At 43.9% G+C, this 13,442-nt stretch overlaps 1 protein-coding gene across 2 annotated transcripts in view; it reads left to right on the top strand.

Annotated features, from left to right (window-relative positions):
* KDM5A (lysine demethylase 5A) overlaps positions 1 to 13,442 on the top strand; it is an 82,492-nt gene that overhangs the window by 30,923 nt on the left and 38,127 nt on the right. For both annotated transcript variants that reach the window (XM_084648415.1, XM_084648416.1), the window contains 6 exons: positions 741 to 860; positions 1,682 to 1,876; positions 2,006 to 2,187; positions 2,450 to 2,574; positions 2,892 to 3,042; positions 11,903 to 12,020. In XM_084648415.1, coding sequence (XP_084504541.1) covers positions 741 to 860; positions 1,682 to 1,876; positions 2,006 to 2,187; positions 2,450 to 2,574; positions 2,892 to 3,042; positions 11,903 to 12,020 — 891 coding nt within the window. The remainder of the gene's footprint in view (positions 1 to 740; positions 861 to 1,681; positions 1,877 to 2,005; positions 2,188 to 2,449; positions 2,575 to 2,891; positions 3,043 to 11,902; positions 12,021 to 13,442) is intronic.

Genomic DNA, 13,442 nt, shown 5'->3' on the forward strand with positions numbered 1-13,442 from the left:
AGATTGTTTCCCTTGTTACTATTGACATTGTAGCTTATTAAAACTAAAATCTTTAAAAAGTCATGTACACTGCTTTTGCTGTTGGTTTGTTTTTTAGTTAGCTTGGCCAGTGAAAATCAGTGAAGTCGGATTCAGAGTCACTTTTGTTTTAAATATTTTCATTTTCAGGTTCTCTACAATGCAACATTGTAGCAATGGCTGCAAGGTAGTTAAATTCCTTTGGACTGTAAAAAAAAAAAAAAAAATCATGAAAACATTTCTATTTCTCAGGTTTAGTAAAATCTACATTTTTGTAAAATATGAATTGTGTCCCTTTAAGCAGAAGTCACGACCATTCACTTTCAGTAGGCTAAATTGCATCTCTGGCAGATGTCCCAAAAAAGCAAAATATACTCTCCCAGAGGCTTTTAAACTTTGTGGTGTGAAGGGTTAAGTGATGGTCCACTAACTGATAGTAGAGAAACTTCCTGCCTGAATCCCAAAAGGGATAAACCCTGTGTTAGGCCTTTAACTGCTGATTCATTTATTCAACCTTTTGCAGTAATGTTGTCAAAGAGAATTTAATTTTCGAAAGGTTAAATGCCCTCCTATTCTATCCTGCCCTAGCTAAATTCCTTACTGTGTCCTACAGGTGAAGGAAGATGGTTTCACAGTGTCCTTTTTTATGAATTATTTTAACTTTCTGTCTGCTGCCAATCTCAGTTTTCTCCTTCCTTTCCCCCACCCTGATTTGTATTTAGGTGTACAGGACCAATCAGTGCGCTGGTGAGTTTGTTGTGACTTTTCCTCGTGCATATCACTCCGGATTTAACCAGGGCTACAACTTTGCTGAGGCTGTGAACTTCTGCACTGCAGACTGGGTGCGTTATGTTGCACATGTTTGTCCATGTCTCTGCTAGCTGGCCTTTATTAAGAGAATGTTAGTAACTTGTTCTGGATAGTAATCACATTTAACTATAGAAGTGCCAGGTACTGCTGTAACATGTCATTTGAGTTTCCATCACAAAAAATGCATTTTGAGGGGCTTATAAATCAATTCTAAATAGCTTCTAGTTGACATTTATGAATACTGGCTTTCTTTTAAGCATGTCTGAGCTAATCCGGACAATTAACACTTCAGTTAATTGCTAGAGCTGCAGAGGTGCTCCCCGATGCAGTTGTCCTTTCTGCACTTGTGTAGAATAGATAACCCACTGGTCTAAACCCCAAAGAGAAATGCTTGCTGCTGTGTTCTCCATTTCCCTTTGCTGCTGCCAGTTACGGCAGTTTTTAGTGGTATAAGCATTAGCTCAAGATCCCTATTGTACCAGGACACTGCATAGCTAGAAACAGATGCAGAGCTCACTTTGGTAACTAGTTATGAGTTTCCTTTTGCTTACTCTAAAATATGAACCCATTGGGCTCCAGAAATCCATATACTTAACTCCGTTAGCTTTTTGTATACTAAAAAAAGATGCAAAACATGGCTCTCTTCATGTAGGCTCTGGAGACTTTGCCTTTGATAACTGGCACAGTTTATCCATTATAATTGGTTACCTCCATAAAAACACTGTTCTTTAGTTGATGTATTTCTAAGTCTGCCTTTTCCCAACTCTTGTTGAGGGAGGCAAAATGGGGAGATGTGGGACAGCCCCTTGGAACATGCCCCCAAATAATGACTTTGTTGTCTGGCATTTCATAGCTTCCCATTGGGCGTCAGTGTGTGAATCATTACAGACGGCTAAGGCGTCACTGCGTCTTCTCCCACGAGGAGCTGATTTTCAAGATGGCGGCAGATCCAGAGTGTTTGGATGTGGGGCTTGCTGCCATGGTCTGCAAGGAAATGACTCTCATGACAGAGGAGGAAACGCGCTTAAGGGAATCAGTTGTGCAGCTGGTGAGTACTGTGAGCGCAGCTCCTGCTTTTCATCCTGTTGGTGTGGTACAGGGTTAATACAAGACTTTTTGAAAGGAAGTGTGCTGTTTTTCTGACTCATGTCCTTATCAAGTGTCAAATTTTTGTCAGGGAGTGCTGATGTCAGAAGAGGAGGTGTTTGAACTGGTTCCAGATGATGAGCGTCAGTGTGCAGCCTGCAGAACCACATGCTTCTTGTCTGCTCTTACTTGCTCTTGTAATCCTGAGCGGCTCGTATGCCTGTATCATCCGACTGACTTGTGTCCTTGTCCCATGCAGAAAAAGTGTCTCAGGTACACAAGCTTCCCCATCTCTCCTTTCCCATGTGCAGTCTGTCCTGTTACCTAGAGACTTAGGGCGAAATATAGCAGTTGTTTTCATCTACCTCTTTCTAACCAGCAGGGATAGCCTCCTCATTTCCAATGTGGCCAAGGACTCTGGGTGTAATACAGAGCTTCTTTAACCCTCATCTGTTGGTCTGTGTGAATAGAAACGGATGTCCTTTGTATTACAGGAGGTTTAATGCTCTTGCTCTTTTCCCCTGTTTATCTACAGGTACCGGTATCCGTTAGAGGACCTCCCTTCTCTTCTGTATGGAGTGAAAGTTAGAGCACAATCCTATGACACTTGGGTCAGTAGAGTTACAGAGGCATTGGCTGCCAACCTCAACCACAAGAAAGGTCAGACTTCAGTTGTTGTGCACTGTAGCAGTTTGTTTGGGGGAATCCCCGCCTTTGTTCAGCCCATTTTTTCCAGTGAGCGACCCAAGTATTGGATTGAGTTGGGGTATTGCAGCTATTTGAAAGGAGGGATGTTCTTTCTGGAAGTGGAGAGATGGATCTAATTGAAAGTGACACTAATACTAGATTAATGCTTTTCATTGCTGCTGTGCATTTCAGATCTAGCTAGCATGTTGAGAACTTGTTTGGGGACTAGTGAAACAGACTTAGATGGCATTATTTTTTGCGCCCGGACTACTTGTATCCTATTATTGCAGATGTGATTGAGTTGAGAGTGATGTTGGAGGATGCTGAAGACAGGAAGTATCCAGAGAATGATCTCTTCCGCAGGCTCAGAGATGCTGTGAAAGAGGCAGAGACCTGTGCTTCGGTGGCACAGTTGCTTCTGAGCAAAAAGCAAAAACACAGGTAAGGCCAGTAGCTTTTCAATCTTTTTTGTGTATGTCTTCTTATACCCTCTTCCTCCTCCCACTTGGATGCTGAAGTGGAAGGCCCCTGAGGCTTCCAGCATGGCTGGGTAGAAGCTCACCATCTTTTTTTTCCAGTAGTAGGGTGGCAGGGTAGTGGCAGGAATGCTGCGGTAGGGGACCATACTTTCACAGATCTGAGATGTGTTCAGCATCTTGTTTCTCAGCAGAACTCTGAACTGAATTATGAAAGCATATGGGAGGTAGAGGGGTTTTGGGTGCTGATTAGGGATTCAATGATGATGGATAAGGCTATGTTTTAGTCACGGGTATTTTTAGTAAATGTCATGGACAGGCCTCGAGCAATAAACAAAAAGTCATGGCCCCGTGACTTGTCCATGACATTTACTAAAAATACCTGTGACTAAATCTCACCTGCTGGGAGGGGACACTCCTGAAGACCTTTGCAAGGGGGGAATGGGCACGTGCAGGGGGGAAGCAGCCCAGGGCCCCCTGCTGCTGCTGGGCAGGGGGCGGCCTGTGGTCCCGCTGCCTCTCTGAGGGGGTGGCCTGTGATCCCACCGCTGTGGCTGGTCCAGGCGGGGAATGGCCTGGCCAACACTGGTCCTAGACTGCTGCTCCAGGGCAGTGCCAGGGATTAGCTACCTGGGGCTGCCAGAGCAGTGGATGGTGTGCCTGTCCCCTGGGCTTCCCCAGCTGATGGGGTCGTCCTGAGGTCAGCTGCACCAGCACTGCAAAATTCATGGAGGTCATGGGAAGTCACGGAAACCATGGCTTCCGTGAATGATTTGCAGCCTTAACCAAGGAAGGGGTTGCAGGGAAAGAGACAGATCAACAAAAATGTAAAAGTAATGAAAATTTGGGATTAAACAAAATAGAAGTGTAAGTGCAAATTAGTGTGGGTCAAGTACGCCAGTAGAAATGGGAAATAGCTTAAAAGTACTATGTTATTTAGGTTGCAAAGTCAAGCACTCAGAAGTTAAGAAATGCCAGATGTATGGCTGCCAATGCAGCCTTAATCCTGCTCCATTGTGCACCAGGCTTGTGGGGAAAAAAAAGTATGTGATCATGGAATTAAAGACTCTATCATTATGCATGCACACAAGGGGCTGAATTAAGGTTGCCTGGGCAACCTGAATTCTGGCACTTTCAAACTCTTGAGTGGCTTGACTTTCACAACCTAAATGTTTTTTTAATGTAGTTGTCTGTGTGTAACTTTTCTTTTTCAAAGAAGATAAAATCAAAAGCTATGTGCATCTGGAACACTATATGATCATCATCATCGGGGTTTGAACCCTTAACCTTCAGAATTGTAGCCAGACTATCACTTGAGCTACAGGAATAACTATAGCATCTGGCAGCAGCAGCAGGCTATTATGTAACAGTGGGGTTGGTCTGCTGTGTCCAGAGGTGCAGTCCAGGAAGCTTGTTCCAACTCTCACAGCTTCTACCCCATGTGAGAAAAGTCTCAAGAATCCTTTCTCATGGCAATCTAAACATAGTGATCACTACCAGTTCTCCCTTTTAATACATATATACAAATATACACATGCACACACTTCAAAATACTTTTAAAAAAGTAAGAGATTAAAAATAGCTAAAGCAGAGCAAATCTGCTGTTTTAATAATTTTTATTAATTTTTTTAAAAGTATCTACAGAAAAAACAAACTATAGATAAACGTCTCAATATATTAACCATTTCTTGCATAGCCTCAGCTTGAAACATTTAATTATATAAAAATAATGGTTAAAATATAAATCAATTATTTGTATTACCCAATTTACAATGAATCAAAATTTGTTTATAAAAATCCAACTAGTTAAAGAAACTGTTAAGTTTGGTTCTACTCTTTATTTTAATTTTAGAGGAGGGTGATAGAGTGGGGAAGGGAACAAAGTGTGTAGAGAGAAGGGGGAAGTGAGGGACAGAGCATGGATCATTCAGATACTTCCAGGAAAGGATCCCCTAGCTCTGAGAATTTTTCTTGGATATATCTGTTTTTCTTTGAATATTTCCTTATGGGTGATCCACTGTAGGTATATCTGCATCCCTGCGCCTCTGATCAGAGATTTTAGTTAGTGTCCATTCAGCCTGCACATCCGCTCTCCCTCCCTTGTGCTCTGCCATGAGGCTAACCAGCGCTGCTCAGGCAAATCACCCTCAGTTCCTTTTCTACCATCCCTGGCCTGAGACTGAGCGAATAGCAGTCCTTTTCTCTTTACCCAGTTTTAGAGTGTTTAGCTCTTGTTAGAGTTATTGCTCATTTTTCCTTAGCTTTATAGGGTTTCTATTAGCCTTTCCTGTTTAAAAGAAACAACCGTGCAGGGCATAGGCACTGACGTGTTGGTACCGCCTGCCAAATGCAAGAGCAGAGACTGTAACGTCTCCATGAAATTGGTACCAACATGACCATCTCCTAACAATCCTCGTCAGACCGATCTCATGCAAGATCTCTGCCAGTTTCCTCGGTACCGCCGAGTCAGCACTGACAAACTCTGTACCAATCACCATGGTACCGCAGGAGTTTTGATTTTCCAGAGATCTCTTGGATCTCTAGAGTCCCCTCCTTGGTACCACAGAGTCCTGCTCCTTGATACCAGGGCTCCGGTAACAAGCACATCTCGATCCCTGGAATCACCACTGGTATCGGGTCATTCACCTCCTCTTTGTTGGCTCCACTGCTATCCAGCGAGGACTCAGACAGTGATGAGGAGGATATCCACTCACTAGCCTCACACCAGGGCCCTCCCAATTGCACCCTCGGTCAGAGCTTCAGCACCCTTGGTGTGACCACCTTTTGTATCAACACCCAAGCCCTTTTCCCAGGTGGCCCATACTGGGATCCATGGGCAGCCTACAGGCATCATACTTCTAAGATGTCTAACGTCTCCCACCAGAAATCGAGATGGTCTCCCTCAGCCTCTGTATCCAGAGCACCAGAACCTCAGGAGGTGACTTTTGAGGAGCAAAAGGCCAGACTAGAAGAGGAGGTTACACCAGTGACGAATAGCTCCTTCTCTTGCCCCAGATGAGGCAGTGATGCGTTCTCTGCCATCCATGGTGGATGGTTTAAAGCTATTTCTGGATCTAACAAAAAGGTTGGCAGACACACTTCAAATTCTGCTTGAGGAGGTGAAAGAAACCCATCATAAGCTACCAGGCATATTGCATACCTCCTCTTCCTCCTTGAGAATCACACTCCCAGTCAACAAAGTGCTTTTAGATCCTGTTAAGGTCATTTGGCACATGCCAGCCTCTATTACACCAACATGCAAAAGGGCCAATAAAAAGTACTACGTGCCCTCCAAGGATGCGGAGTTCCTTTTTTCTCACCCTTCATCCAACTCGGTTGTGGCCACGGTAAATTCCTGTGGCCCATACCACAATAAATCCACCTCTTATGACCGAAACTGGAAAATATTTGATTTATTTGGTAGGAATGAATATTCCTCAGCGACTTTGCAATTCAGAATTGCAAATTACCAAACCTTAATGGTGAAGTATGACCACATGAATTTTGCTAAACTGAATGCATTTATTGACCAGCTGCCGAAGCACAGTGGGACCAGTTTCAGGCCATCAAAAATGAGGGGCAGTTGATACTGAGAATGGCCTCCATACTGTGCTAGATGCTGCGGATACAGCAGCCCGCTCAGTGTTGACCACGGTAGTGATGCTACAGGTGTCACGGTTACACCTCTCAGGACTGCCGAAGGAGGTACAGACGAGAGTTGAGGACCTGCTTTTTGAGGACTCTAAACTTTTTGTGGACGAGCCTGATATATCACTCCATACTCTAACAGATTCCAGAGCCACCCTATGCTCATTAGGGATCTACACACTGGGACAGAAGAGGAAATTCAGTTCCCAGCCATCCCGATCACTTCAGTACCCAACACCAGAATGCGGCTGTGAGCCACAGAGAAAGAGGCCTTGGGATTCAGAAGTGTAAACCATCCGCTCTTCAATCCTCAAGAGCCCAGCCCTCAATCTCAAAACACCAGTTTTGACGCCTTGGTCAAGGCCTTGGGAGACCACTCCCCGCAATATCAGCTGCGACCTATGTTCTTTTGGATGTTGCCTTTCTCTTTTCCTCTGAAACTGGGAAGATTTAACTTGTGAAAGATGGGTCTTGGAGATTTCCAAGGGGTACTCTGTTCACTTTGCCTCCCTCCCTGTCCTCTTTCAGGGACCCTTCTCACTAAGAAACTGTTAAGACAGGAAATCCAGTAGAACCTCAGAGTTACGTACTGACCGGTCAACCGCATACCTCATCTGGAATCGGAAGTACATAATCGAACAGCGGCAGACACTGAAGCAAGTACGGTACTGTGTTAAAAGTAAACTACTAAAAAATACAAATGGAAAGTTTAAATAAAACATTTGACAAGGTAAGGAAACTGTTTCTGTGCTTGTTTCATTTAAATTAAGATGGTCAAAAGCAGCATTTTTCTTCTGCATAGTAAAGTTTCAAAGGTGTATTAAGTCAATGTTCAGTTTAAACCAAAGCATTTTGTTCAGAGTTATGAATATTTTAGAGTTACAAAACAACCTCCATTCCTGAGGTGTTCATAACTCTGAGGTTCTACTGTAGATCACTTGCTCTGACTAGCAGCCATAGAACCAGTTCCTGTGAACCTCAGGGGCAAATGCTTTTATTCCCAATATTTCCTGATTCCCAAGAAAAATGGAGATTGGTGACCCATACTCGATCTAAGAGCACTAAACAAATACATAAAGGCACAAAGATTCAAGATGGTTGCACCAGCAGTGATTATACCATCTCTGGAACAGGGAGATTGGTTCTTGGCCATCGACCTACAGGATGTCTACTTCCATATAGCAATCCAACCACCCCACAGATGATTCCTCAGGTTTATCTTCAGTCTGGATCATTGCCAATACAGCGTGCTTCACTTTGGCCTCTTATCCGCACCCAAAGTATTCTCCAAGGTTCTCTCCATAGTAGCGGTCCATCTGTGCACCTTGGGGAGCATGATTTATCCATATTTGAATATGGATAGAGAGCCTGCTCCTTCAGCGATGCCCTACAGGCCTCCCACAGGACGATAAACATATTCACATAACTGGGCTTACAAACCAACACTCAAAAATTGACCTTGAGTCCAGTACAGTGCTTGAAGTTTGTAGGAGTCAATCTTGATGCAGCGAGAGTGTTCCTCCTGTGACACAGATTCCACACCCTGCCTACTCTAATAGAGACCGATAAAACCAGCCCACAAATGACAGCCAGACGTTACCTCCAGCTTCTCGGAAACATGGCAGCATGCACATTTTGATCTCTCATGCCAGACTGCACATGACCTATCTACAGGCATGGCTCAGGCCTGTCTGCATACCAATCAAAGATAGGCTAGACAAACCAATGTCAATACCCTCCAGGGTCAAGCACTCCCTGGAATAGTGGAAAGACCCAGTGAATGTCTTTGCAGAGATCCCATTCACACAACCCCCAACATTTCTTCTAAAAGTGGATGCATTCTTAATACGTTGGGGAGCCACCTGAACAACCGCAAGGTTGAGGGCAAATGGTCCCCCCCAAAATTGACTCTCCATATCAGCTGCTTACAACTAAGAGCGGTTAGAAATACTTGCGAACACTTTTTTACACTAATCAAAGACACCATACAAAAATCACAACAGACAACATAACGTGCGTGTTCTATATAAATTGACAGTGGGGTGCCAGATCATTCTCCCTGTGCATGGAAGCACTGTAACTATGGAATTGGTGCATTTGCCATGTTGTCATATCAGCTGCTTACCTGCTAGGAGGATAACAGCTATCAGTCTCAGCTGCAAGTTCTTACAGGACCATGAATGGGAAATGAACCCAATTGTGCTCCACTGCATATTCTCTCACTGGGGAGCCCCAGCAATCGACTGGCTTGCCATTTAGCTGAACAGGAAATGCCCACTCTATTTCTCCAGAGCCAGTTTAGGGAAATGCTCCTTAGGAGATGTTCTCCTTCTCCCATGGGATTAAGTCCTTCTATGCACCTTTCCTCCATTCCTTCTGCTGACAAAGGTCCTGATAAAAATGGAGAGAAAAAGCAAAAGTTATACTGATTGTTCCCACCTGGCGGAGACCATCGTGAGTACCTGTATCTGGCACAGCTAGCAGTTTATCTACCAATCCCTCTCCAACCCACTCCTCTTCCTCTCCCAGAACGATGGGCAAACCCTCTGTCCCAACCTATGGATCTTCTGGCTCAAGGCCTGGCTTTTTCATGGTTCCAACATGTAGAGCTGCTTCTCTGAGGAGGTGAAAGAAGTATTATTACACAGTAGAAGATTGGCTACCCATCGCACTTACCTGCAAAAATGGAGATGATTCCAGATCTGGTGTAATTCCAAACATAGCCCCGCTATTTTCCTCCCTCGCCTTTGAGATGTGTGTCCCAATGAGTGGTCTGCAACCCACCCTTCTCCCCTCTACTTTGGATGCTCAGTAGGGGTTCTGCAGTGAAGAAGGAACTGAAGGTGGTTCGCCCATGCAGCGCTAGTTAGCCTCGAGGTAGAGCACAAAGGAGGGAGAGCGCATGTGTGGGCCAAACGGCCCCTGCTATCTAAAATCTCCAATCCGAGTTGCAGGCACACACACACATCTATAGTGGAGGACCCATAGGGGGACAAACATCAAAGAACCATCTTTATTGCACAAGGAGAGTAACTTCCTCTTTCCCATGGTGGTCAGGCTTACAGAGTCAGTGCTCCAGTCTTCAATTATTGATTGCTTTTTGGATTTCCATTTTTGTAGTTCCAATCTTTTAGTAATTATTAGTGCTCTGCTTAGCCAAAGTCTTCAGATTTATTCAGCTTCCTGTTAACATCCATTAGATTTAAGATTACATGTTTAGCTTGTAGCACAATTTTATTTGATAAGAAAAAGTAACTCTGCAATTAAGTTCTGCTCAAAGCATACAGGTTTAGAAGCATTCCCAGAGCACATGGAATCACAGTGCCAAAGTTTGTCTGACTTAATGGCATCTGTTTGAACAGATGGAGAGGAATCAGGTTCTTTAAAAACAAATGAACTACTAACCAGATGTGTGCCCATGCTCTGTTCATTTTCTTGTAAGGTGTCCTTTTTTTAAATAAAAGACTAAGTTCTTAGGGCAGGGACTATCGTGTGTTTGTATAGCATCTGACATAGAGGCAGCCCAATCTTCGCTGGGACCATGGGGCAGTGAGAGGCTGGAACTAACATAAAGTAGAGTTCTTCAAACATTTATCTACACAGATCCCACTTTAGGTGCATGCATGCAAGCCCAGAATCTTTTAGCCGGCAGTGTCCATTGAGGCTGCATGTGCTCCCTGTGCACCCTCATACTCCCTATAGAGGGGGTATGAAAGGCAGAGCAGTCCCAACCGCCACTCTGTTCTGTCTTGCCACACGTGGCAGCAAGTCAACAGGGTTGAACAAAATTCATGATTTGGCTGGCCCTCCGTATACTGTAATTCATAAGGGCAGAACTAGTTTGACTTTATTTTAAACCAATGTAATGGCTTACTGGTATTTTTACCTAAGCTTCATGAGTCTCCTGCAGAAACTAAGCTCCACACACTGGACGGTCTCAGGACTACGATCTTTTAACTTTCCAGAACAAAGCTTTTTTTGTAAATCAGCTAGACTTCTTGTACCTTTTGGTCATAAGTATAAAGGGCAGGCTATATCCTCTGACTTTCTAAATGGGATGCAGACTACATGAAAATTCACTAGTTGAATAAACTACCTGTTCCTTCATGAATTAGGATCTGCTCTTCGAAGACCAAGTTGACATCTATGCCTTGTTTCAGAGGGGGTCCTTATTTCTGAAATGTATAGAGGAGCTACTTGGAGTTCAGTTAATACAGTTATCAATCACTACTCCACTGTGATAGGGTCTAGACCAGATGTGCAGCTTGGCAGGGCAGTTCTAGAGTCATCATTTAGATAGGTTTCAGCGTAGCGGCCATATTAGTCTGTATTTGCAAAAAGAAAAGGAGTACTTGTGGCACCTTAGAGACTAACACATTTGAGCATAAGCTTTCGTGAGCTACAGCTCCGATGAAGTGCATCCGATGAAGTGAGCTGTAGCTCACGAAAGCTTATGCTCAAATGTGTTAGTCTCTAAGGTGTCACAAGTACTCCTTTTTGCATTATTTAGAAAGGACTCCAATCACCTACCTTGTAGAGAAAAGTGGTTATTTACCTTACAGTTACTGAAGTTCTTCAAGATGCTTTTGTCCAAACACATCCTAGGACCCTCCCTCCTGTATTAGTGAAGGAATTGAGTGGTGTTTGGGGCAGCTCCCTCTTAACCTCTCACTGTGGGGGCACAGGACACACATGCAGCCCCAAAGGACACACTTCTAGCTAAAAGTTGCTAGGCTTGCACACACAGACAGTGGGATCTGTGTGAACAAAAGCATCTCAAAGAGCTCCAATTTCTATAAGGTAAGTAACTTCCGTTTGCCACATCCGCCACTCCTAACCTATTGCCAGTTGTGGCTCCTCCTGGGTATGTTCCTGGTGTAATGGTACATTGTGTTCACTTCGGTAGAAACTGTTTGCCATTGATTTACGGTGCGAATGTTGAGGAGATGATGGAGATTTTACTGGCTCTTTGTTAATAACACTTGGGAGCTCTATGGTGCCTGTGAATAGAATTGACTGGAGATTAAATTTATGGTCCCATGAACACTGAAGTGATGAGACTTTTAAACTACTTGATAGTCGTGATACTCTCTACTGGTGGGAGCTCACTCAAGTGAGTGTTGTCCACTGTTTTCATCTAATCTTGTTTGTAACTTTGCATCTCTTTGCTCATACAGCAGGCTGAGCCCAGATAGCGGGAGGACTCGGACCAAGCTGACGGTGGAGGAGCTGAAAGCATTTGTCCAACAGCTATTCAGCCTTCCATGTGTCATTAGCCAGGCCCGACAAGTAAAGGTAGGTTTTGCATCCATTGTTTGGTGTATTGGGTTTTGTGACACCTGATGAAGTTTCCCAGTATAAAGTGCAAGGTAATTTTGCTCCTCCTGTAGTTTTGCCCTTTCTGATTTTTCTTTGCTGTCCTTTTCCACCCCACTTCTGCCCCAGAAGTATACTATTCTCCAGGCTTCTTCTTTTTTAGCTAATAAGAAGGTTTTCTGACTTCCATCATTCTGCTGTGGTGCAATTGAGCAGAGTATGGGCATTGTTACGGTGCTTTGGGTGACAAAGGTCATGAAAAATGATCTTAACTCAGATGGGAAAAAAATGCAAAAGGAAAAGTTTTTGCTATCTCCTCTTTTATCACTTGGAATGTGATCTCACCCTATTTAGTCCCAAGGGGATAGATAGGAAGCTGTCTGGCACTTTAGCTTTTGTATGCATCACTTGGTATAGAGTACAAATAAAGTTACAGTGCTTGCCTGTACTGTGTTTTCACATGTGTCGGCACCACATTACCAGGAAAACTCAAAGTGGAAGAGGTTGAGAGAGAGAAAAATGTGAATGGCTAGAGAGCATTGATTTGAGGAAATGTTGAAACTGCCAAGTGTGCCGAGCTTGGTTAAAAGGTAGAGCTGAACAAAAATCTACAAATATTTGAAGGGTGTAAACAGCAAGAAAAGGTGGGGAACTATTTAGAATACTTTGAGGGGACCTAGCTAAGAGTAAAGAGAAGATATTAAAGGGAAACTTAAACTGAATTGCAGTGAAAACTTACTCCGAGAAGGCTGTGGAATAGTCTCTCCACAGAAATGATGGAAATCTCATCATCTGGGATTTAAAACTAGATCAGACAAAACAGTAAAGTGCATTAACAGTTCTTCAATGGCGGAGTGATGGACTGAACGGGATTTTTCATCTTTTAATTTCTTATTTAAGACAAGTAGATATTTGCCATGACTCTTCTGGGCCTGAGGAGTAGACTCAAAAGTGCTGACTCAAACTTGGGATTCTTCTTCGAGTGCTTACACATGTCCATTCCAGTATAGGGTGCACAGCTTCTGGAAACTTGTTCCCTCAGTGGCATCTGTCGGGTCAGCTCTTATATGCTCCGATGTTGCATGCTCAGAGCACCGGTATAAAGCCCCCTGCAGACCTGCGCCCTGTTGGTTCCTTCTTACCACCCATGATGGTTGCTGGAACTACTGTCCTTGCATTACAAGTACTTTTCTCAGTGGGCTTTTCTGTCTATTTTTGTATATAGTTACGTTTCTGTTAGTAGTTAAAGTTAGAATTTCTCCATTTTATTCTTTACCCCAGGGCATGCCTCGGTCACTGGGCTTCAAGACTTGTGCCTCTTGTAACAAGGCTATGCCTTTGAGCAATCCTTCATTCCAGCCACCTTTAGTGCCTGGGGGAAGCTCATGTGTGGGAGTACTG

Source organism: Lepidochelys olivacea (assembly GCF_965140295.1).
Source record: "Lepidochelys olivacea isolate rLepOli2 genome assembly, chromosome: 1".
NCBI classification, from domain to species: Eukaryota; Metazoa; Chordata; order Testudines; family Cheloniidae; genus Lepidochelys; species Lepidochelys olivacea.